Source organism: Daucus carota, chromosome 2 (genome assembly GCF_001625215.2).
Source record: "Daucus carota subsp. sativus chromosome 2, DH1 v3.0, whole genome shotgun sequence".
Classification (NCBI taxonomy): Eukaryota; Viridiplantae; Streptophyta; class Magnoliopsida; order Apiales; family Apiaceae; genus Daucus; species Daucus carota.
In genome coordinates, this window is record NC_030382.2 from 38,991,634 (window position 1) to 39,017,683 (window position 26,050).

Below are 26,050 nucleotides of genomic sequence, written 5' to 3' on the forward strand. Positions count from 1 at the left end.
CCATTTCTTTTAGAAACTTCCCATTTCAATATAAATATACCGACCGCCGATCCAAGTACGGCCTACTCCTACAATTTATATTATTTCATCTTCAATTATATAATATAAATGTATAAAAGCTCTCAACCTATAATTTAACATGTAATTTGATTTTTAAGGAAAATATTTATTAAAATGTATCATTAATTTATTAAGTATGATATTCATAGTATTTCCATCTTTACATGTATCATATCTCATGTTTGATTGTAAAATTAAAATTTGAAACCCATAACTCAAACCTTTTTTATACCTAAATACGTAGGTATCAATGCGTGAGAATCAATTTCATTTTTATTTTATTAATTTTTAAATAAATAATTAAATATAAATGTTTAATACAAAATTAAATCAATAATGTAAAATAGTATCATGAGGAAGGTTCTATGGAGACCGCTATTTTATCGGAGACCTCGGAGACCACGTATGTTTTGCAATCAAAACACTGTAAAATACATTATTTTGTAAAATATTTTCTACAAATATCACGTATTCATTAAAATTGTTGAAAATCATCTATCTTTAATAAGTTGATAATGTATGTTCTGCAAGTTGAACAAATGTTCTGCAAATTAAACATATTTCGTAGAACAAAATATTTTATAATGTTCCACATGTAAAACTTATATGATATTCAAGATTTTAAATGTGATAATGATTTCGGAGAACATGATTTGTAAAATTATACGTTTTGCAATGTTTTTATGAAATATTTTACTTGCAGAACATATGTGGTCTCCAGGTCTCCAGAAAAAATGTGGTCTCCATTGAACTTAACTCTAGTATCATAACAATAATTTTATTGATATTTTACATTAGTGAGAACTAGTAATTTATATATTTTAAAATTAAACATATTTTTTCCAACAATCAACCAAGATATTATATATCATAATATGAACCAAATGTCTTTCTCTGTCAAATAACATTCCACCAACCAAACTCTATTCAGTTCTATATCAATTTGCAAACACCAAATGACTTTTTCTACTAATCAAATTCTTTTCAATTCTATACTAATTTGCAAATCAAACGATCCAAAATTGTTGAACCTAACACTTTCCAGCTCCGCATCAGTTTGCAAACCATCCAAACACTCCGCATCACTTTGCAAACCATCCAAACAATGACGGATGCAAAAAAAACCATTCTGCAAAATAAAACGACCCAAAATTTATTAGATACAAAACCCTTATACCAACCAAATAGAGCCGGGCCTGAGGGTGTGCGGGGTGTTCGACAGAACATGGCCCTCAAATGTTAGGGGCACATTTTTTATGTAGGTGTATATATATATGTATAGTCAAAATGTAAAAAATAGGAAAAAATATTAAATTTTATTTTTAAGATTAAAAAATTGTAAATGTTAAAAAAATTGAAAAATGTTATACACTTCAATAATTTTTAAATATTATCTTGAATAAGTTATATAAATTCTTAAAAAAATACTAATATATAATCATGTTAATAGAAGTAAATACTTGCATTGAAAATTAATTGCATTAAAAATTAATTGCATTGAAAATTGTCACAGTTACATACATACATACATACATACATACATACATACATACACACACACACACACACACACATATATATATATATATATATATATATATATATATATATATATATATATATATATATATATCACATATGAAAGAAGTAATTTAAATATAAAATGAATTAAATAACGGGTTTATATAATTTTTAAACAAGTATACATATAATATAAATTAATATTGTATATGTGTACTTTATTTATTTTAGAAAAATTTTATCCATATAATTTTATGTTATTTATGTACTTGTTTTATTTCTTTACAGTTTTCAGCTAATTTTTATAATATGGAAAAAATTATTTTATGCACTTTTATTGTAACATGGTTCTTATAGTTTTGTACCAGTTTTTATTATCTCATATATTTGTATATTTTTAGATTATTAGGCATTATTAGGGCACATTTTTTATATTTTGCACAGGGCACTTCAAATTTCAGGCACGGCCCTGCAACCAAACAACCCAAAAATTATGAAATGACTCCGAGATTGTTAAATTATGAAATGACCCCGAGATTGTTGGATTAATGGGTTCAACATTCATGAAGTTCGTGTAACATAAAGAAATGTCACTGATTCTGGTTGCACATTATTACAAATTTATAATGATTTTAATTCTTGAAATGCCCTTATAATAGTCTGGTTCATGTGATCTTAATCAAACTTTAAATCAGATATCTATGATCACCTTCATTGGAATAGAGATGCAAAGCTTAACTTCAACATGTCAATTTTCATTTCAAAATAAATTATGGCACAAGTTCTAGACTTCTAGTTCTGATTCCTATCAAGACTATCAAAGGGGTCTTTACTACTTACAACCAGTACAGCTTCACAATTCACAAACTGGATCTCTGATTTCCAAATTCAGAAGGATGTTGTACCAATATATCCCACTGGATCCGCGGCAGCCATCCAGTTGTTACAACAAAAAATACAATACAACAGAAAACAAAACAAAACTGTGAACTTTCCATTCTTATACTAACACTATTTGTAGCTCTTAGAAAACACATTGGGCTGAGATCTCATTTGCACAAACTTTTTTGTAAGAGTACCATATGCTGTCTATTCTCCTCTGACAAAGCCGACAAGAAACTTTCTTTGTAGTGAACATCACCATCTCTTGTTCGACTTGGAATGTGAGAAACAATTAGTTGAGAAAGCAAGAAGTAACCAAATGCTAAAATCCCAACTTTTTTGATAACCTATCCGGGAGATTAGCAATCACAAATCCAGCAAATACCTGCAACACGACAAGGAACTTTAAAAGGAACACTTTGGAGGAACTATGAGCGTATGGAACTTTGTTTTCATGTAATGTTTCAGAGGAAATGAAATCAAAGTGGAGGTTTAGGAAATTAAGGTTTTGAAGTTATGCAATAATGTCTAAGATTTAATTATTTATATGTATTCACTCAGCAAAACATTGGAAAGCTGGCTAGAGGATGGTCCAGTTTCATCTAAAATTTTATAACCTCATCTTGTCAATGCAGTTGAGCTTATAATTAAATCATCACTGCTTATGAAAAACTATTATTAATGACAATGCTTGAGGCCCATCACCAAAGTTTGCCTTCTCACCTGAACAGAACCAAGAATGTAAATGGCTGAATAGTGACGACCATGAATCATCATATCAGCCACCATAGCAAGTGGGATGGTAAGAGACATGCCCAAAGTAGCCACAAGTGGAGTTGTCCAGACAACACATAATGCCCTGATAAGATCGGACAACATTATATAGGAAAAACTAGGAGCATGTAAAGAAATAATGGCAAAAAGCTTGATAGAACCATACCATATATAGTCAGAAAGAACACTTCCAATAAAACCATTTGCGATAACCACTTCATCCAATCTAGCTGAATGTGGAATCGTGAATTTCGGTTCAATTCCTAATGCTGTCAAAGGCCATACTGGAGGAGCAACGAAAATAATTAGGATATTGCAGACTGCTGAAAGCATGAGAAGATAGAACAACTGGAAAGAACTACTAGAATAAAAGAAGGCAAGTACAGGAATCTATAAAACCTTATTGCTATTCCGTCAACAGTCGACATTAATTACAGAGGGAAGAACAATAATAACACATCAATGCACAACAAATCATGTAAACACGGACAATAACACTATGCAACTATGGCATGGACTTCCACCTTGAATGTAAAACTTCTGACAGTGGAAATGTAAGTGACATGTAAAACATTTAATTTGCACTGGTTTCAATTCACAAGCATGACACAGAGCACCAAAATGGCCTCAAGGATGATTCAGGTTACAATATTCATTAGCTACCAAGACTGACTTGAAGATTTTTTTCCAGGTAAATGACTTTCTCAGAAATTCTAGAACGGAGACGCATCTATTGCTTGATTATAGTAATTAGTAAAGAAGCTTGATGACTTCTATGGATATCTATTGCTTGTTTAGTTGTTATACTTATTTTAGCATGTGTACATACTGTTCAGAGTATATTTCAAACATGTTCCAAACATACTAAGATACTGCTCCCAGTCTCCAAAAGCTATCACTGGAGATTATGTACCTATTTGTTACTACGTCAGGCTTTCACTGAACTGTAGTGAAAACCACAACCTAAAATACAATATGAGTTTGCATAAAATATAGTCAGTGATTGACCCTTAGAATGAATTTTCTGAGTTGAACCTCTGCAACCTGTAGAAATTTTACTTGTAAAATATTCAAATGACACTGGTCTTTGCGAAAAATTGGCTTTTTCACATAATTATGATATACATTTGAAGAATGCGATAAAATCAATCACTGTAGCACCATTTATTGTGCTCCACATGTTTGTGCTAACTGCTAGCTTAGTGGGACTGCAAGTCAATATTATATAGCGGCCACTAAACAAGTAAGAGTAAAGAAACTTTGCATATACATTGTTTGGGGACCCAGAAATAGAGAGGATATTAGTTTTTATGTTACCCTTTTATTTGCTGCATTTACGTATTAAAATACCTACTTGCTTATTTGTTTTAACATCTCCTGGATAGCAATTCTACCCAAATAAGCCTAATCAATTCTCTCATACGCTAAAGTTTCAATTGTACGCATATACTCATCTTCTAATTTCTTATCAAATACAATGTCAAAGCCAATATATGCATTGCTATGCAAAAACATTAGCATTTACTCAATCCATTATAAGCTCGTGGTCTAAGTTACATGAAAACAAACATGAGCATATTTTAAATAATTTAACAAGAAATGGTGAACCAATTAGCAGATGTTAACAGATTAAACGTATCGCAGAAATAGAAAGAATACATAGTCAAGTGAAAGAGCCAATATCATTAAGAACAATATGCATCATGCAGATAATCAGTAGCGTAAATTTGTTCTGAATAGAACTGGAAATATACACTTACCAAGCCACCATAGGGCCACAAGAGTAAACAAGCCAATATATCCAAACAACTTTGATACATCAACTCTTTCACCTTCCTCCCCAGAAAACTTCTTAAGAAGTACTGCAGCATTAAGCAATTTTGTTAGCTTTGTTAGAACTGAATCTGGAAAAGCTAGCAAGTAGTCAAGGAAGAGGGTCACAAACCAGTAAATAGCCCATAGCACAAAGCTGAGAGAAGGCCAAAGAGATCACCAACAAGAGAGCGCTTGCCATTACTTTAAGATAAACAAAAACAGGTTTAACTGTCAGTCATTACCCTGAAACATGCAATGGAAGCTTCTAAATGACAGGACTTGAAGAAAGGAAGAACAAAAAAATTATTTCATTGCATGAGAAGTATATAAAAAAATTATATTCTCATCCTGCAAATGGTGAAACTATTTCAGCTTTTCGCCATGTTTTTATATTTTTCTGCTTGCTGCTATTTAGTGCTACCTTACAGCTACTAATCCAACTACTCGTGATGACATCACACAAATGTGCTGGTAATCAAAAGTGGCATCCTAGAATATCAACTAACAAACAGAAGCTTAAGAAAACTTACGAAGACGAATTTGATTGTGCGTCATCTGCTGCCCATGTTTTTCCAAGCGTGGTCATGGCAACACCAGCCATGCTAACAAAGACAGCAACTACCTTTGTTACATTTAAGGAATCTTGACCCAAAAATGCACCTATAAAAAGAGTGAAAAGGCCCGACGTCGAGGACAATACTGTGGTGCTTGCCACACTAGTACGTGCGAGTGCAGCATTGGATAAATACTGCAGGCAGCAGGAAGCAGTGAAATTTCTATTTAGAGAACTTCACGCACTTTAGTGAATCTTTTGTTTAAATCAAGGAATATACTTGTAGTCATAGGGACATGATTGGTGGAAAAAATAATGCACATTGCAAACTAAGTAGTCATACTCTCACTCACTTACTAAAAGGTCATGTTTGTAAATAATTTTAGACATAGTCTACTTGTTATTGTCGATAGTTCAAAATAATAATAAAAAAAATCATATATTTAAGCTCGTATTTAAGGATTAACTTGCAACAAGGAATAATTCAACAATATGTGAAAAACTGGAAATGGGACCTCTGGGAAAGAATATCATGATACTTATTAGCTTTTATGTGTAACATGAACATAGGCTAAATTTCATGAAAATGTGGAACAAGTTAATTATCCTTTTGAAGCAGTAACTTATGTTGATGGAATAGGACAATAATTTCCTGATGTATATAGTGTGAGCTTCTATTTAAATTACAATCTTTTGGCAGAACGTTTTTAACTAACTAATCAGATTTATCAAATGTATTCTCTAAAAGAATGTAGTGCTAGGATTATGATTACATGTTCACAAACTTTATATGATACATTTTTGAAAGTCATCATTAGGATGTTAAGAGAATATAAAAGAAGGCATTCACATCAGGATCTGAAGGACACTAAACCTAGAAGTATAATGTAGGTGGAACCCATTAAAGAAGCAAGATCAAAGTTTCACACACATACAGAAAATAGAGAAAATTCCAATCTGGACCCTGAGGGACACTGATTACCTCTGTAACAAACCAAATAGGGGCAATGTAGAACCCATAAGTAGCAATTTCCCTGGTGCTAAGCTCTTTATTTTGCTTCACTGTGTCAGCAGGAACCAATAGCATTTCCTCTTCCTGAGCAGAAATGTCCCCTTCACTGTCTTTTCTATTTATTGATCCTGGAATCTCGATTTCAAACATTTTTATGGCCCCATTTTCTGTTAATATACTCTTGCTACTTTTACTGCTGCGTTTTTTAAGATAACTATAGATAAGGTCCTTAATGAATGCTATTGGGAGATACACCACCATTAAAGAAGCACCAAGATATGTCACCGCAAATGGCTGCTTATAGTCTGTGAAAATGTCCTGTAAAAAATGCATTTTGTAAGCGACAATATAATAAAAATTACAGCTTTACAGGAATCGGTGTTTCAATAAAACCATTCAACTGGATGATTATGCATCTCAGCATGTGATGAAAATCAAATTATTGCCAGCACATGCATTCAAATATGCCTGGGGGGTTAAGGTGACAGAGGGTTTTGTACAAGGACTGATATACTTAAAAGCTAAGGCATTAAAACTCATGTACGAACAACTGCAAGCACAAATACGACCCCACCTACTATGGATCCATATGCAATAACTATCAACCAATATGAGATCAGATGAACTAGTCCTCAGTCACTACAACCTTCATGTGGAAAATTATTACACAAGCTACCATTTCCAGAACAAAATCCTAAGATTACCACCCACCAAGGACAAAATAAAACGCAAAGCTTTAGGGAGAAGTACACAGAGACAAGTACATAGCAAAAAAAAAAAGACAGAAAAACTGAAGTACAGAACTTTAGCAAGCTTAAAGTAAGACCCTTTCCTAAAATTCCCCATGCAAAATTGCAAGTATTTCAGATCATTTATCATCTTTCTTTACTAGCTACTTTCTTAACCAAACAAAGATAAAATCAAATGCCTGATATCATTGCGACCTTTTGTCCTTTTCAAGCCTTCTAACACCCCATAAATTCTAATAATGGCATATGTTCGTTTGTTTCAGATTCTATGTGACCGTCTAAGATCACCTTACAAAAATGGAAATGTTTTCAAAAAGTATCTAGATCATTAAAACACCACAAAAAAGAAATTTCAATAACCACACACAAACAATAGAGGATAAACTAGTGAAAACAAACCGACGTTAGATTACACAGCTTCCATAAATGCCACATATACTAAGATAGGTATATGTCAAAAGAAGCAATTGAATTGAATTGCAATACTTCAGCAAGCTTAACACATAATTTCCTAAAACGCCACATGTACAAATTTGCAACTATTTCAGTTCACCACCCATCTTTCTTTACCAAGCTACTTCCTTAACCAAACAAAGCTAGAATCAAATACCTAATATAGCTAAAACCTTTTTAATGCTCCTAATTTCTAATAATCGCAAACGTTTATCTTCGATTCTAAGTGTCCAATGCAAGTTCACCCTACAGAAAATAGAAAAAAATTCAAACACCTATCTCAATCATTCAAATACCCAACAACAAAATCCAACACACACACACACACACACACAATAGGGTAATAAATAAATTAATGAAATAAAACCAAGATTAAAAATTTACATCAACCCTAAACAAGAAAATGATACCTGTGTGACCTCTGCAGAAGAAACCCAAATAATAACAACAGCAGCAATCAGAAACAAGCCAGCTCTGTATCTCCAACCCATCAAAAACCAATATCAAAAACACCCAGAAAGATCTAATAAAAATCTACCCAGATCAAGAAACTTGAAGAAAATGAAAACCCAAGATCAATATTCTGGTTCTTGATCTGACTTTGCTTGCAGTTATAGAAAATAAAGAGTTAAAAAGAAGAAACCAATAGAGTCAGAATGAAGTATCTAAAGTTGAATCTCGGAGTATTGTATTACTTGTAAGTTGTATGTGTGTGTTATAGATACAGTTGAATGAATGTAATAATGTCAGCTGTGTTTGTTTGTTGAAATCCTTGTGGATTTCACAGCAAGACATGGTTGTTTCTGAAATCGGTTAATTAGCTTCATTGTTCTGAATCTCCAATAATTTTGAAGTCAACTTTGGACGAATAGTGAGATAAATGAGTAGTTTCTTTGTTTTTTACAAAAATAATCGGTATTCACGTGGGAATTTATTAGAACTAGCTTATAGCGCACGGGAACTTTTTAATTATTTATAAATTTTTTAAATATATTTTAAATGGCGTGAAGAAATTTAATTTATAAATAATAAATTAAAATTTTCAATAAAATAAAATTCGAAATTATAATTTGTTTGTAAGTTAGAACTGTGGTAAATACATCATCACAACCATTTATGACTTCTAATAAACTATTGTAATGAAGCCATTCCTTTTCTTGTATGTACCCTGCCAAAATATTAAATTCTTTCTATCAAATTTTAATATATTTTGAGTGGAATACGTTATTGCCAACTCTTATTAGATTATATTTATAAATGTATTTTATATTAAAATTATTATAGTGTGATTTAAATAGCCCGCAAGGGTTGGTTTAGCTGGTTAAAGAGAGGACATGTATACTCTTGCGCACCCGAAGGGTAACGGCTGCGGGTTCCTAGGTTAAAAAAAAAATAAGAAAATATAATGTGATTTAAATATTTTTCAAAAAATTTATATGGTTCTAAATTAAAATTGATAAACATAATTTGTTTTTGAATTAAGAAAAGGAATCATAAACATGAAATAAGAAGGTAGAATCTATTTTGGATTAAGAAAAAATTTTTGTATTTGCTAATCACATAAATACGGCTTATTAATTTTAGAATATATTATAAAAAAATTGTGACGGTGCGATTTTATGATTCTACGAATAAAACTGGTAGGAAATATTTATTTGGTATTAAAAAAAGCATATACACGTGAAACACAGAATTTGTTTTGAATTCAGAAAAGAAATTATAAACATGTAAGGTGATATAGTTGCCTTGTAGAACAGAAGTTAATTTTCCAATCTAACGGTGCTTATTTGTTCAATATAAGATCCAACGGATGATAAGCTTTTGTACCAGAGGACCATGCGACCAAATTATCTCCCTTACGCTTATTATATATAAGGAGTGTTTTTAATATATGAAACTGTTTAATGATGGAAGAGACTGTTTAATGATGGAAGAGAGTCCTAGATATCTGCATCAAAATTTTGTACGACTACAAATTATACCTGTGTTGGCTTTTTATAGTATAGTATAGATGAATTACAGATTTATTAAATTGGATTTCAAACGAATTATGAAAAACTTTAAAATATTAAATTAGAATTTCAAAAAATTTAGTGATATTTATTAATTATTAAATAAAAATTAATTAATCAATATTAAACATAATAATCGGTTTTTTATGACTGAATTTTTCTTTACCAACTGAAATTATCTTGGGAAAAACTTTGTTTCTGAGATGCGCAGAAGCATTTGGCAAGGAGTTGGATGACTTTTACAAACACAAGAAAAAGTGTGAATGAGATAGATAATCTTATACAGCGTCCCTTGGCTTCATTTATTAAAAGAAATAGATATATAAAATCTACAATCTCATATGAAATTGTAAATATAATTATAGATATGTGAATTGTATTTAAAATTATAAAGTATATATTATATATATACATTATAGATACATATCACTTATTATGAGTAATAAACTCACATTTAGGTAATGTATAAAAAAATGATACTCCAATTTTGTTTCGTTTCAGTATTATTCTAAACACTAACTCATCCTCAAATTTCTTAGTCATTATCTATTTTCAAGTAACCTCTAGTCATACGTTTGTTTTTTACTGCTCGACACGTATTTTAAGTCTCTTATAAAATATAGTTCTATAATCTATTTTTAAAACCTTTTTTTTTTTGTATAAAAAGATGAATGTTATATTTTTATACTAGAAAAATAAAATCTTAAAAATAAGTTGTAGAACTATACTTTATTGAAGTATTAAAATCTGTGTCGCGTCCCCGTCCTCTTACCTCTTATCCGAATGTATATTATTGGCCGGGGGACGAAGGGAGTATTAAAATAATGACAGAGAACAAAAATTTGGGATTGCCATAGGTAATCTATTGTACTTATGCAAAACAAATAGGGGGCAATAAAACTCTATGCTCTTGATTACAGATGCTTTGCAATTAGGTTGTGTTCATTTGGGGTATAGATGCTTTGCAATTAGGTTGTGTTCATTTGGGGTGAATGGAATGGAGGGAGAATGGAATGAATTTTGTATTTTAAAATGATGTTGATCAAAGAAAATGTATATAATTTTCATTTCTTCAATCATTCCAACCTTACTATTTTAACTATAATTCTAACCCACATGTTTTGGAAGGAATGCTCATTCCATTTCAACATCATGTTTCCTCACAATCTTTCTCACAAAAAAATTAACTACATTCATATTTTGTCACCATTATCTCATACTTTCTTCATTCTCCTTAAAATTTTTATACAATTTTTCATTCCATTCTCCCCTCATTTTATTCCATGAAGTGAACACAGGCTTAGAGAATAACCTGCATCTATTTTGGTTGGGGTATATAATATTTGCATATCGATCTTAATGCATTTTGGATACTATATCTTATAATTAGATATAAGCAGAAAATTCAATAAGAAACATAAAACACACAAATGAAACATTGATGTGCTGAGATAACATCATATTAGTGTGTAAAAAGTTTATAGCTGACAGAAAACAATTGCCAAGAGAGCCTAGAAATATCTCAGGAGTCAGAACTGCATTCACTTGTTAATTCACAATCCATCATCTCCCCGCCACATTCAACGCAGATAAGATATCCACAGCCACCACATTCGAAGAAGCGACCATGAGTGAATCCATCACCGCAATAGCCACACATGTACAAGGGAGAGTTTGTTCTTACATTCCTTTTGAATACTAATGCAAGTGTGTGCATTTCATCGTTATTATCATGAATTCTGATGGTCCCTCCTAGCTTGAGCTTTTGCCCCAAAATGAGGCAATTAGCGTGAAAAGAATGATCAGACTTATCACAATGGTAGAGCCACCACTGGTTGTTTACTCGTTCTTCGCATAACTCACAGTAGAATGCACCTTCGTAGAAGAAAGGAGGATATCTCAAGGTTATGGGATGATCGTCGTATTTGTGTTTCATTGTACTTGGGTAAAATACACAAGGTACACTGATCCGGAAGCTGTTACAGATTTCACATCCGTATTCCATGCCACCACTAATTAGGTACCTACTAACATTGCAAATGTCATCCGATGAAGAACGCAGAATAAAGGAGTGGTGCTTGTGAGACTTGTATTTTATCCGGGACGGCAAAAATGCACAACAAATGTCGATTCTAATATCACAAGCCTCACATTTATAGTAGAATCCATTTGTCAAGCAGCCACAAACTCCGCACTGTGCTGCTACGTAGAATCTAATTTTCGTGGAAAGGACAAGCGGATGCTGAGGGTGAAACGTGGAAACTCCTATAGGCAACTCGTCTGGCAAATTAGTGGCACATACGGAGTGGAGAAAGAAATTACAACGGGTACAACTGTAGTACGAGGGATGGGTAGCGGTGATGGGTTGAATGCACCCATCACATATCAATCCTGGTGTGGTGTTGTCATCATCTTCGTCGTCGTTGTCATGCTCATTAATGATTAACTGAAACAGTTGTAATGGATGATCGGGGTGACTCCAATGCTTTTCAATTATATGCGGGTCATTAGGTCTGGTTGATGTCATGGCAGTATCTTTATGCTCACCTTCAAAGTCAACTTGGGATATTGAAAATCGGGTTGTCATGAAATCGCTTATAGCTTCCAAGCTATGCAGAGGAAATTCTATCAAACCTGGGTCGTTGTCACTGCCAGCGACTTCAGTCTCATTTCTGTAAACAATAAATTGTAATTAGTCAAGACCTATGTTACTTTGACTCGGGTACGGAGTGTCGGACACGACACATATCCGAGTGTCGGACTCAGGAACTTTGAAAATTGGGGACACCGTCCTATTTTTGGACACGGGTACGGGGACACATCGTAGTATACTAATAAAGTACAGTAAGTTAGTCATCTTAACAAAAAGTAACAATAAAATTCAAATTAAACATGATTTTGTAAGGGATTTTGCAAATTAGGCATCTTCTGTACTTTAATCCCTTTCTTGCTTCTTTCTTTTTCCTCACATATATTTTTGGAATTGTAAGTTTGACTCATATTTGATTTTAAATTGGTCAAAGTGTCCACTTTTTAGTCAAAGGATCCGACACGAAATAAGTGTCGTGTCCGAGTGTCCAAGTATCCGACACGGGTACGACAACCTAAATAGAAGAGTCGGAGTAACATAGGTCAGAACATGATGATATTGAACACAAATGAGCTGAATAGCAAACAAATCAACATGTGAGTAGGGGTACTTACAATGCAGGGGCTGTAGCACATTTCATATGCACGAAATATGTGCATTTGTGACAGTAATATATCCAGGAGATGACAGGAACATAGTCACCACAGATGTTGCACCATCGGGAGAAATAGCGATGTTCATCTGGAATAGAGAAGATAAGATGAAGAGGGTGATGGTGATTAGCAGGCTCTGCAATAATGGGCGGAGAGAGAGCACACTTCTTGTGGATCCAAAAATCACAGGTTTTGCATACATAAGAAAAGTCTTTAGCCTCCACCCAACACGCATCACATTTAAACAAAGCTTGCCTCTGCAATAGTACTAGTGTGTGCTCCTGGTGACCTTCATGATGAAGCTCTCTCTGTTCATCATCATCAGGAGGACAAGGAAAAGCACAAGCAACACATAAACCAAAGCCACAAGGATCACACCCATAAGCGAACTTTATTTGAAGATGACAACCGTCACAATAGTATCTACCAGAGCGTCGTTTGAGAGTAAGGCGGTGTCGGCTGTGCATATTGTGAGGGAAAATGCGTGGGGGTAATTTTGCACAAGTCTGGTGCAGGTAAAAATGTTTACATCGAACATCATCATCATCATGGGCAGCATGACTAGTACAGGTATACGTAGGAAAGCCGATGACTGTTCTGCTGCAGACATAGCAAGTAGCAGTGTCTTCAATAACATCATTCTCCTTCAAGATAAGTTCGTGCTCCGGATGGCTAAAATGCTTAATTGCTGAACTCATTTTTGGTGATGAGGGATAGATCTAGCAATGGGTTTGGTGTTTTTTGGTCTAACTTTGTTTCCCAGTACCAGGTTTAAGTAGATTAGTCTCCCCTTCAAATACACCTGCAAATAAAGTAAAACTAAACAAAAGGTTATATGACCAACCAAAACAAGAATAAAGAAATAAAGTCAATCGTAAGTACCTAAAGCCAAGTATGTCGGATTTTCATCCTTTAGTTTATTTTTTATTGTGGCTTCCTTGATACATTAAGTTAAAGATAAAGCACAGTCGAATATATAAAGAAAAAGAACTCACATTTCCTTTCCTTTAAACAAAATGAAAGATAAAGCAGATGTGGCTTGGTTCTAGAGCTTCTGGTAAGCTTTTGAGATATTTCATGTTAATCCATAGACAATGATTCTGTTTAAGAGGTTTATTGACCGGATCACATCGTAAATAAGGTCCAGTGTCGCGGGTTGTAGACTTGCAGTGTTATATCCACTCTCATGTCATGGTGAACTCTTTTCGGACACTTCTTCCAGTTTTCTTCTTCTTTTTTCATTTATTTAATTTACATGATGGACAACATGTTTGAAGAGCAGTAATTCAAACTTCTGCTCTAAACCCACACTTGAATAAAGCATAATGCAGGATATATATGATCTGAAAACATAACAAAAAATTGTGCTACAAATTATAGCTATATAGCCAAGTATAATATGAATGATCGGATGATATAGTTTTTCAAATTTATTATCCATTAGAAATATATTGTTCTTTAAATATAAAATGTTTTATATATTAACATTTGATCTCGTTTTAAATCTAAATTATTTCTAAAAAAATTATTTTCAAAGACATGTTACGATATAAATTTATTTCCCAAGCCTGGACAGCATGACATCAAATCAAGCCAACAATCTAAGAAGTCTATTTCTCTACTGAAGCAAATGACCATGCAATGCTTAAAGCTGACGAGACAACATCAGTTGTCTTCACAAGATACTCGATCCCTCATCCAAAAGTAAATAACTTACAGAAAGAAAGGGCTCAAAGAATAAACTTACATCACATGTGGGGCAGTAAAACAGGTTGGTACAAGCAAAGTGTCCAAGAAGGCAAAAACCTGAACTCAGAACACATGGTTATATTAAGGGATTGACATGATCTTGAAGGATCTTCATTTTTAGCAGTTGGTTTGCCGCTTCTTGATTCTAAGCAAGGCACTGGTATTTTTTTGTTGCTAGAAAGGTTCCCAACCTTCACATGTTCGAATTACACAATTGGTGCCACAGACGATCCAAGACCTGACAATATATTCAAACCAATTAGGTGGTAACTGGCTGACTGCAACATTAAAACCAATAAAAACATCTTAGTAGCCATTGTAACAAAGTATTATATAAAATCAGCTATGCTAATTTGTCAAATGTTGCATCTAACTTAACAACTGATCCATTATGCCATTTGATTCAAAAGGATCATAATCAAATCTGTTATCTGAAAGCAAATAATTAAACTAATATAATGATATTTAAAAGAAAATTTTATCAATGCATAAATAACAAAGATTACTATAGAAAAGTCTATGAAGGAATCACTATTACTAACTTAAATATATTACATAACTCTTACCCTTTTAAGAAGCAGAAATATATTTAACAATTGGCAAATGATCAGGAGACAGGAAACCATAATATTCAAGAACTGAAGTGAAAGTAATTATATACCTCTGCTGTTCACAATTTGAAGAATGTGGTTGTTGAATAAGCAGAAATGTACTAGTCAAGTCATCAATTTTTTCTTGAGTAATCCAGAAGGTTGGGTTGATCTGCTAGGGGAGATTCTTATCCTTCCTGAGGCTCATCTTCTTCAATAATCCCTGGTTCTGGTTTCACTTCTTACTTACCAATTTGAATCTCCAGCACTTTCACTATATTACGTCCTCTTTTGTGATTTTGTATTATGAAATCGTTTAGGTCTGTAACATCTTCCCTTCCATTCCCCTCAGTATAAACAGATACTGATCCTGTGCTTGTTACCGAGGAAGTGAAATTCCCCAGCTGGGGACACCCAAGCAGATGAATCTTTTTTAAACTAGGCATACGGAAAGCATAGCTTACACTGCGACTGAAACTTGTGAGGTTTGGCAAATCTTTAAGAGTAACTGATGAGAGTCGAGAGAGTCTGATAACCTTGTCATTTGTGTCAGATGTTTCATCCCCGCTTCCATCCTCAACAATGGCTTCCAACAATCTGCAGTTCGATACTAGCAATAATTCAAGTTGTTGCAGACTATTAAAGCCTGAGATTGTGAAAAGAGCAGAGCATCCACAATTATTAACATCCAGCTTCTTCAATTTGGGAAAATTTAGAGATTTCAACTCATGCCACCAACAGTGTGTGAATGTCAATCTCTCCAGATTATATAAATGTGGTTGCCATTTACATGGAAGTTGCATCTGCTTATCACTGTGTATAGACAAGTACTTTAGTTTGCAAGTGGAATCATCTTTGACCAACTCTATCTCTTCCAAGTTTATGTCCCCGCAATTGCTCATAGAGAAATCTTCCAAGCATGGTAATTTAACCTACAAAAATAAGTTTACATTATAAACCTAAAAACTGTATAATTCAGATAAAGGTTATTCAGAATTTTAAATGGGGGTGCAAGAAATTTTAAATGTGGCTGCTGGTAGTCTAATGAAATTGTTTAACCTGGGCATACTGAAAGCATAGCTTACACTGTGACCGAAACTTCGGAGGTTTGGCAAGTCTCTTAGAGTTAGTGATGAGAGTTGAAAAATCTGGTCATTTGCATGAGAAGTTTCATCTACCCTCGGAACCACAACAATGTCTTCCAATAACCTGCATTTCAGTACTTTTAATGCATGGAGTTGTTGGAGATTTTTAAAGACGGACCATGTGAAAAGAGAGGAGAGTCCACAATTAACAATTTCAACCTTCTTTAAAGCCGGCATATAGCACTCATAGTTTGCACCATAGGTAAAACTTTTGAGTTTTGGCAAATCTTTAAATACAACTGTATTCAACTTGGAGAGTTTGATGGACTCCATATCCATTCCAGCATGTTCATGGCCTCTTACATTCTCCACGATATCTTCCAATAAACCACATTCCGATACATCTAGAGTTTTGAGGTCTTGTAGACTATTAAATCCTGAGATGGTGAATAGAGCAGAGCGTCTATAATTATTGACAGTCAACCTCTTTAATTTTGGAAAATTCAGAGATTTCAGCTCATTCCACCAACAGCCATACAATGCCAATGTTTCCAGATTATATAAATGAAGTTTCCATTGACGTGGAAGTTGCATCTGCTGATCAGTGTGTATATATAGTTCCTTCATTTGGCAAGTAGAATCATCTCCTGCCAGCTCTATCCCTTCCAAGTTAATATCCCCACGACTGTTCACTTGTAAACATCCCAAGCTTGGGAACTGAACCTGCGAAAAGAAGGTCATTCGTTATATCTAGAGCATCCAAAAAAATTCCCCAAAAGATAAGTTGTCATTTTGTAATTGGTTTGATTTTGTAAATATAATATTTCAAATTATTTAACAACAAAAACGTGCTTATATTGTTTTCCAATTTTTTTTGATATATAACTCTGAATTGAAATTCTGGTAAGATATATACGACTACCTTGTAGGTATTAGAAACCCCTCTCCGATGGCAGCAAAAACTGGTCAAATTAGACAAACCTTCAAGAGTCATCAGGCTCAACTTAGGAAACACTATGATTCCATGATCCTCATTTGTGATTTCTTCTTCTTGTTGTGCTCGTTCTTCACTCCCTCCGATCACCTCACTCATCATCCCGCATCCTGAGATACTCAATTGTTGAAGGTTGATAAGATCTCTGGCGATACAAGTTGGAAACGCGTTTCTCAAGTTATTGCATTTGCTTATGTATAGATATTCCAGATTCCTTAGCCTATGCAACATGCCAACTGGAATCACCATCTCCAGTTTGCTACATCTGCTTACCTCGAGCATCTTTAGTTTGCAGAAGGAGGATAATATAACATTACTTTTATCATTATCACCGGAGTTATAGTTTCCCCAAATATCACTAACTGTATCTCCCAAAGTTTTGATATACAACTTTTCCAAGAAAGGGAACGCAACCTGTAGCATATCTTATATAAACATCCTTGGGAAATTTGATTACTATATATATATAGAACATAAAAGACAGTTAGGTGTAAAACTTACCATCCCATCAAATAGTGGTTGAAATTGAGCAGAAGAGGTGACAGAGTTGTCCGTTGAACCTGAATGCATTTCTTTCTTTCCCCTGCAGAAGCTTTTGAGACTCCACAACTTTCGCAGATCCAATGTTTTTAGTTTGTGGAAGTCTATGATTTCTCCGTCACTTGGGTCTTCATTCATTATGATTACTTCCATTGCAGGACATTCATCTACCTCAAGAATTTGCAATTGCCCAAGGCATTTTGCAACGGACTTGCAAAAGAGGTATTTCATTGTAAGGCAACTTCGAATTGTTAAATTGGTTAGTTTAGAGAAGGATGTCCGCAGTTGACGATTTTGCTGAATCTCGTCTTGTGAAATCCTTGCTATATACTCCACATTGTGACATAAACGAATTTCCAGGTCTCTCAAATCTGCAAATGCTTTTTTGTTACTATTGCAAATGCTACCTAAATCGACATCCGTAGACACCACTTCCACTTTTTCAGCCCTCTCCACCAGACTTTGGATGGCTTTATCACTAGTCTTCACTTTAACATCATGCAACTTGATCATTTTTGTCATATCAGATAAAGCTTCATGATACCCTTCGCAGTTTACAGATATATCATATTTAAGTAATGTGAAAAATATAGATATACCTTGACAAGCCTCAAAATTACTGAAAAAAATCTTCAAACTTGTCAGACGAGTTAATTTACTAATCTCGTCCATTATCAGCGTTATATCATTTGCATCATCCAAAAAACTGAATCCATTAGGTATGTGGAATTCTTCGAGACTGGATAGACTAGATATGGCACCTGGCACCATAATCACAGGTAACTTTTGTTGGACATCTAGCTCTCGCAGATTTTTCAGGTTTGGTAAATCCAGTGGACTTGGGAGATCACAAGCCCAAATGCAAAGAGTTTTTAGATATTTGGGAAAAAGACTATTATTAGTCTCTCTTATGTCACAACTATCAAAGATAAGCATCTTGAGTTTATCCAAGGGTTGAAGAGAGAATTGCTCGGAAAGAAAATGCACATTTTGGAGCATTAAAAATTCAAGATTCACAAACATACCAAAGAAGTCACCTGAGAATCTTTGTACATGATTGTTGCAATGTAACCACAAGCTTTTCAAGTTTGTACACACAAGATCCTCTGGGAAACGAATATCATCTCTCTCGACATCCAACCATAATAGTTTAGTAGTACGGTAACCAGCATTATCAGGAAACTGTGAGCCACATCTTACATGTAAAATTGCATATGTTGGATCTTTGAAAGCTGCTGATCTTGCTACATCTCTAATGATGTCATGCAATTTAGTTATATGATTTTGTCTACACTCGAGCAACAAAGAAGCTTTTGTGAGTACATCAACCATAGCAGGTATTGTAGACTGTCCATCCGGTATGAGTTGGGACTGAGAGCCTATTGCAAACTGGATCAACTTCCTGATATCAATGTCAGCATCTTCAGGAAATAAGGAACACAAAAACAGACACAACTTTGCATCATCTTGTAATCTATCAATACTCAATTTTACACAAGCATATACTTGGGAATCTATTCCATCAATCTTGCCTTTCTCAAGTTTTTGAAGGGCATCTTTCCATACATGGTAAGACATAAACTGCAGTGCTTTACCAACAGCACAAATAAGGAGTGGTAAACCAGCACATCTAGCACACACTTCCTTCGCCAAGGTTTCATCTGGCAAAGAATCAATATGAGAAGTTCCAACAGAGTCCTGAAAAAGATCCCATGCTTCTTCATCTCTCAGGGTTGTAATCTGGACAGGATGCGTGCACTTGTTACGTAAGCATAAATCTTGCCTTCTAGATGTCAAGAGGATCTTACTACCCTTGGAAGTACTACTTTCACCAAATGAAGTCCCAATGATATAGTCTAAGGGAATCTCACTCCATACGTCGTCAAATATGAGGAGGATCTTTCCACCGTTTATTAAACAATTTTTCAACTGAGCTGCTCTACTTTCCATATTATCTTGAGATTTAAAATGGCAATTTAGATGGCCCGCAATCTGGTTTTGTAACTTCAAGACGTCCAGCTTTTCATTGCCCACATTTGCTCGCGCGACCTTTTGAAAGATCTTCTTTTCCATGGCTTCTTGCCAGATTTGTTCCATCATCCGAGTCTTGCCAACTCCTGGCATTCCATATATCCCAAGTATGAGACTATCTTCAGCTACCAGCATTTCCCAGAGCTTGTGATAAACACCTTTCCTTGATCTGAAATCCTGGAAAGCAGCGTCAGCCTTTGGTAAATTATCAGTCGGTGGGAGATGTGCAATCTCATTAGCCAGGAGGTCCCTTCCAGATATGATGAGTTCAGTTGCTTTCTTAGCCTTCAATACAGCCTCCCTACCTAGTCGAAAACGGGAGACAGGTTTAGGAATGGGCAGACACTTGAAGCACGTCCATGAAGCTCTACTTTGGTATTTCTTCGAAAACTCTCTAGCACTGTCTTGCATTTCTTTCACCTCCGTCTGCCACCTCAGCACATGATCTTCAATAACTTTACCATCACTTCTTTCTTCATCAGATTTTCTGGACACCCTTCCCTGCTGAATGTTAACTTTGTCAATTTCGGAATTGAGAACATTGACAAGTTCCTTGTAGCAAAACAAATAGCGCAGCCCGCGAAACAACGCCTCGACAGTAGCATCAGAGATTCTGTCCACAAAATTTCCCAGAACCGGAATGTCAGACAGACCAACCATGATTATTCCTAGTTCTGAGCTGCAAGCAGTAGTGCAAGTTGTGAAGTTGTGATTAGTGTTTGGTCAACAGCCTTTACAATTTAACAAGTCAACGTTATCGATTCAGAAAGCAATTGTAGGTGTCATTGTTAATTGCTCAACTACCTGCAAGATCCACCGCAACATTATTCATCTCTTGATCCTTTATTTATTAAGCATGTGTAGATCATGGCAGACCATGATGAGTGATATGGGCCAAAATAATTATTTAATTATATTTATTTATCCACATCAATTAGACCTTGCTATCTAATTTTACATTAATTTATAATTTTCAAACTTGAGAAGTAAAACAACAATGCAGATGACATGTTTGTTAAAATTATAACCAAAAAATGAGCAAGATAAGTGGAATTGTAGAATATAGAGCAGGTGTCTAACATGTAGTAATGTTTTAAAGCTTAACACTGAAACCTGACATGGGAACTCTTTACCACTTTCCTGGATTTCTTCACCCTTCTGCTGCATGCCACCTCAATAGATGTTCTTGAATAATTTTTAGCATGAGCTCTCTCGTCAACAAATTTCGAATGTTAAGTGGAGTATGTCAATTTCGGAATTGAAAACGTTGACAAGTTCCTTGTAGCAACACATATAGCATCAGAGGTTCTGTGCACAACTTTTCCCACGCACGGAATATCAGATAGAGCAACCATCATTATTCCTAGGTTTTAAACTTCACATTAAGTAAAGTTTATAATCTATACTATACTATAATAAGCCAACATGAGTATAATTTGTAGTCGTACAAAATTTTGGTATGGTCATGTTATGTTTTTTTATTTGGTACTCTCCCTCTGAAACTAGAATTCTATAACATGCGCATACACTGTTAAACAGTTTCATATACTAAAAACACTCATCATAATACATCATCATATAATATTTCAGAAAAAAATTATAATGATGTTATAATAAAGTTATAAATATCCAATTTTCAATACTTTTTTTAAAAACAAGATCCTTCGTATAACTCTTTTTAACTCTAATCCGTTACACGACAAATATAGTATCCACATATTAATAACAACAAAATATTTATAAATAGATAATAAATTATAAAAGTTGAATTTTTTCGAGAAAATATAATTAGTTAGTTAATATAATTTAATTAAAATTCAATTCATTGATACTAAAATACTACTAAAATAATATTAAAATTTAAATTATAAATAATAAATTACGAGTTGTATACCCGCCCGTGCTTCGCACGGGTTAAAGGCTAGTAATAATAAAATGTTTTTGTGATGTCTATTGTTTATTAACGTGATTGTTAGCCTAGATTAGGACGAAAGCACATGTTGAGGTTGTTCCGCAGTTGTACTAAGATTTTTGTATTGTGTCGATATACATTATGTGACCTTGGTGAGTGGAGTGAGGTTGACTCCCTACCTGAACCCTACTTTTTTGATAGGATGTGCTTTGGGGTTCCCTCGGACCGAGAATTACCAAGAGGTTATAGTAGATAAGTAGGCTCATTGTATTGGCAGAACATCTGATAAATTGGTATTTCTCTTCAAGCCTGATCTTTTTAAACAAAAGATAATTTTATATTTTACAGCAGAATGAGGACTTATAACAAAAATAACATATTTAAACACGAGTAACACACCATCCCCGATGAAGTTTCAACTTCTCGACATGATGTGATCTTTTTAAGCTGACTTTTAATATTACACCAGACTCAGGACTAAATCAAAACCAACAAATTCAAACAATAGTAATAAACTTTCCCCTCTAGAGTGCTAACTTCTACACATGATCGGTTTTATGCATGTTTCTCAAATGACAAAATAATTTCTTAATTTAACCTACTGCAATAGAGTGACATTAAAAAAAAACCAACTGCATTATAGTACCTCCGATAAGTTAATTTAAACAAAAGAAATTCTCAACTTTATACCAGAGATGAGAACTTATAAGACAAATTATGAGCAATTCCAATGCTAATTAGATAGTGACTTATGGTGCTACAATAAAATTCATACTATAATCTTAATTCTAGAACAGGCCTGTTGCTATGTGTTGGATGTGCTTTAAGAAGCTGTAGACAGGCATAACCTACAACTTGATTAAGATGCTAGTAATACACTATACTAAATTACAATAGTATATAATTCCAAATTATGCACACTACATTCTGTAATTCATCATCACTAATCTCTTCACAGGTATTTATTCGAGCATCTTGTAAGTGTCTCTAAAACAGCGATTAAAACTCAAAAAATCATAAACCAAATAAATAGTTATCATAGGTAATTACTCGAGCATCTTATAAGTTTTTCTAAAACAACAATTAGAACTCAAAAAGCTATTAGGTTTACCTCTTTAAGCTATTTGGTATGTTTGCCTCTGTGTAGAGTCTTTTATCTGTGTATTTCTCTTGATGCTTAGGTACTAAGCACCGAGGTGGAGAGACAGACAGAGCGAAAATTCGGAGTGTACTGGTGATTGAGAGGGAGACTGATGCTTGGATATCTATCGAGAGTGTATTTTTTAAGAGGGGTAAAATGGGTAATTCAATAAAACATGACTGAACCAAAAAAATCTAACCAAAATTTTGTACGACTACAAATTAAACCTATGTTGGCTTTTTATAGTATATACTAGCCTTTAACCCGTGCGAAGCACGGACGACTATATAATTCTTAATTTATTATTTATAATATAACTTTTAATATTATTTTAGTATTATAGATTAATTAATTGGATTTAATTAAATTATATTAATCAACTAATTTTGTTTTATTATAAATTATATTTAAAAGGATAGTAGTCGTACAATATTTTGATTTGGTCATGTGTTTGATGATTCAGTTTATAACTAAAAGTCCGCTTTACCTAGAGTTCTCATAGTCTTACATCTCTAAACAGTGTACACGCAGATTTCTCATAGTCTTACATTTCTAAACAGTTTGATATAGTATAAGATAAAAACTCCACCATCATTTTTTTAAATATAATTTATAATTAGTTAAAAAATGTAACCCATTTGTTAATATAATTTAATAAGATTTCAATTTATTAATACTAAAACACTAATAAAATGTTGTTAGAATTTAAATTATATATAATAAATTTAAAATTATAATATATAGTATATAAATAATATATAAATTATATTTAAAAGAATAATGGTGGAGTTTTTTATCTTGTATTACATCACAAGTGTTTGTAATTTGAACGGTATAAAACTCTTTAATATTGTAAGAGCAAGAGAAGTCTACATGTGACCGACTTGCAGTTATAAAGGAGATGACCAAACCAAAATTTTGTACGACTACAAATTAAACCTATGTTGGCTTATTATATTATAGTATAGATTAGTGTGACAGAATGAGAGCAAGAGAGAGCAGAACACAGAAATTCTATGGTCTACACTTGTTGAAAGTGAATTGAAATTGGAATGATTTGCTTAAATACATGTACATATGTCTTTGAGTTTCATGTAGTGCTTGGTGAAAAGGGGTGCTGAAATAAAGAAAAACGCAATGGAGAGAAAAATAGGTCACGGGTGGTTCTCTCTCTGGGCCATCTTAGAGAGAGACACATTCACAGGCAGCAAATGTAGGCCGCATAGACTAATTACAGCCAGCCAGCCAAAAGAATGCACTTTTTGTTATAAGAGAATGTGTACTCCAAAACTTCATTTGATTAATAGTATTGCTTCTCAGTTTCGGAAATATCATGTTAGATGACCAACTCTCCTGAAATCTTGAGGAAACCGACGGAATTTGATTAATGTAAATGCATGTTTGTTAGTTAGTTGGTTATAGATGCAGAACATATTATCACATATGTTGTTGTTGAAGTCCGTGAGTGCTTCTCAGTTTGCGTAAAAAGTATAGAGATAATATAGTATTGCTCATAGACAATGATGGATAACACTTTTGTTGTTTCATAACATTAAGAGCTTTAACTTTCAGTTCCTTCGGGAATATTTCACTCTCACAAGAGAATCAGCGTGGCATGATTTTAGTGAATAGTGACCACAGGCACAGGTCCCAGATTAATATTTTCTAGGGAAATTCCAAATGGTACCATTATAGAATTGGCTTTTCCAAATGGTACCAATGACTATTTTGGGCTTCCAAGTGGTAACACCCAACTTTTGACTTCATCCATCACATACCACTCCGTTTAGTTAACGTTAATAAAACGTTAATCCATTATGATTTAATTAAAAAAAGTAATTAAAATAAAATGAATTAAAAGTAAAAAAACATGAATTTGGGTCATTAGTCGGGTACGAGAGTTTAATGTCACAGAACCAAACACACACGCAGAATTAGGGTTCCATTGAAAGAGCGGATCGATCGAGATAGTGAACAATACAGCCACTCGCCATTTAATTCAACACTGATCAAAGTATAAGGTATGCATTTCACCTTTAATTACTCTATATAATCGATACATATATATCTTTCGCGGCTTAATTCATTGTTTTAGGGTTTATCTGTGTATATGTGCGAGTTTATCTGTGTATATGTGTTTATGTATGATAGTGAACAATTTTTGACTCCTGTGTAAATGAGGTTTTTTGGGTTTGCATAATATACATTGATGATCTACCTATTGTCATGCCACCTGCAATGAAGAGAGGGGTTGGGAGACCAAGCAGAAACAGGAGAAGGGAAGAAGGAGAAAACCAGAAAGGGAAGAGAGCAAAAACAGTGAAATGCACTAAGTGTGACTGCCTTGGCCACAATTCACGAACTTGCAAGGGAGGCTTGACTGCAAAAGAAAAGAATGCAGCAGGGAGTGGACCAATAGTGGTTAGACATCCAAGAATTAGGGATCAATCCAAGGCAGGGAAAGCAGCTGCAGCTCTGCAAAAGAAAGCTTCAAATCAGACTACGAAGGGCAACACATCACAGTCCACTGAAATCAACATGTCTCAATGTCCACCATCTCAATCCCAGCCTTAAATCAGACCTGTTTTATTATGCTTATTATGCTTTAAATGGTTAGAACATATTTTGGGAAATTTGTGAAACCCTTGTAGTTCATTATTGATTCAGACTGTTGGTTGTTTTGGATATTGTATTAACTTGCTGGAAACAGTATTTTGGAGGGAAATATGGTTTTAATTACTACTTAACAGCTTGATTAACGTTTGATTAACAGAGTGGTATGTGATGAATGAAGTCAAAAGTTGGGTGTTACCACTTGGAAGCTCAAAATAGTCATTGGTATCATTTGGAAAAGCCAATTCTACAATGGTACCAATAGGAATTTCCCTATTTTCTATTTAGGCATGTACCAAAAACCATATTATTACAACCAAG

General features: G+C 33.9%; 3 protein-coding genes across 3 annotated transcripts; all 3 read right to left on the reverse strand.

The window, feature by feature from the left end:
• Positions 1 to 2,315: 2,315 nt before the first annotated feature.
• LOC108210080 (uncharacterized transporter C405.03c) lies at positions 2,316 to 8,689 on the reverse strand. The gene is made up of 8 exons (XM_017381337.2): positions 8,230 to 8,689; positions 6,588 to 6,935; positions 5,583 to 5,800; positions 5,183 to 5,253; positions 4,998 to 5,099; positions 3,404 to 3,521; positions 3,187 to 3,322; positions 2,316 to 2,848 (listed from the first exon to the last, which is right to left on the reverse strand). The coding sequence occupies exons 1-8, from the start codon at positions 8,308 to 8,310 to the stop codon at positions 2,786 to 2,788; spliced, it is 1,137 nt and encodes a 378-aa protein (XP_017236826.1). The 5' UTR covers positions 8,311 to 8,689; the 3' UTR covers positions 2,316 to 2,785.
• Positions 8,690 to 11,353: 2,664 nt separating this feature from the next.
• Positions 11,354 to 13,772, reverse strand: LOC108207520 (uncharacterized). Its single transcript, XM_017377958.1, has 2 exons — positions 13,036 to 13,772; positions 11,354 to 12,503 (listed from the first exon to the last, which is right to left on the reverse strand). The coding sequence occupies exons 1-2, from the start codon at positions 13,770 to 13,772 to the stop codon at positions 11,354 to 11,356; spliced, it is 1,887 nt and encodes a 628-aa protein (XP_017233447.1).
• Positions 13,773 to 14,821: 1,049 nt separating this feature from the next.
• LOC108209511 (disease resistance protein At4g27190) lies at positions 14,822 to 23,194 on the reverse strand. The gene is made up of 6 exons (XM_017380454.2): positions 23,087 to 23,194; positions 17,994 to 20,742; positions 17,421 to 17,906; positions 16,499 to 17,221; positions 15,485 to 16,345; positions 14,822 to 15,061 (listed from the first exon to the last, which is right to left on the reverse strand). Exons 2-5 carry the CDS (start codon positions 20,721 to 20,723, stop codon positions 15,656 to 15,658), a joined length of 4,629 nt encoding a protein of 1,542 aa, XP_017235943.1. The 5' UTR covers positions 20,724 to 20,742; positions 23,087 to 23,194; the 3' UTR covers positions 14,822 to 15,061; positions 15,485 to 15,655.
• Between the last annotated feature and the right edge of the window lie 2,856 nt (positions 23,195 to 26,050).

Excerpts from the sequence above, each read along its gene's own strand:
- LOC108210080 (XM_017381337.2), bottom strand. The coding sequence starts at position 8,310 with ATGGGTTGGAGATACAGAGCTGGCTTGTTTCTGATTGCTGCTGTTGTT. Across the intron at positions 5,801-6,587 it reads CTATTTGGTTTGTTACAGAG|TATTTATCCAATGCTGCACT; the intron begins GTAATCAGTGTC and ends TGCTGCCTGCAG. Across the intron at positions 5,100-5,182 it reads GTGCTATGGGCTATTTACTG|TACTTCTTAAGAAGTTTTCT; the intron begins GTTTGTGACCCT and ends TTAATGCTGCAG.
- LOC108207520 (XM_017377958.1), bottom strand. The coding sequence starts at position 13,772 with ATGAGTTCAGCAATTAAGCATTTTAGCCATCCGGAGCACGAACTTATC. Across the intron at positions 12,504-13,035 it reads TGTGCTACAGCCCCTGCATT|AAATGAGACTGAAGTCGCTG; the intron begins GTAAGTACCCCT and ends TATTGTTTACAG.
- LOC108209511 (XM_017380454.2), bottom strand. The coding sequence starts at position 20,723 with ATGGTTGGTCTGTCTGACATTCCGGTTCTGGGAAATTTTGTGGACAGA. Across the intron at positions 17,907-17,993 it reads AACCACTATTTGATGGGATG|GTTGCGTTCCCTTTCTTGGA; the intron begins GTAAGTTTTACA and ends GATATGCTACAG. Across the intron at positions 16,346-16,498 it reads TCCGAAGTTTCGGTCACAGT|GTTAAATTACCATGCTTGGA; the intron begins GTAAGCTATGCT and ends TTATTTTTGTAG.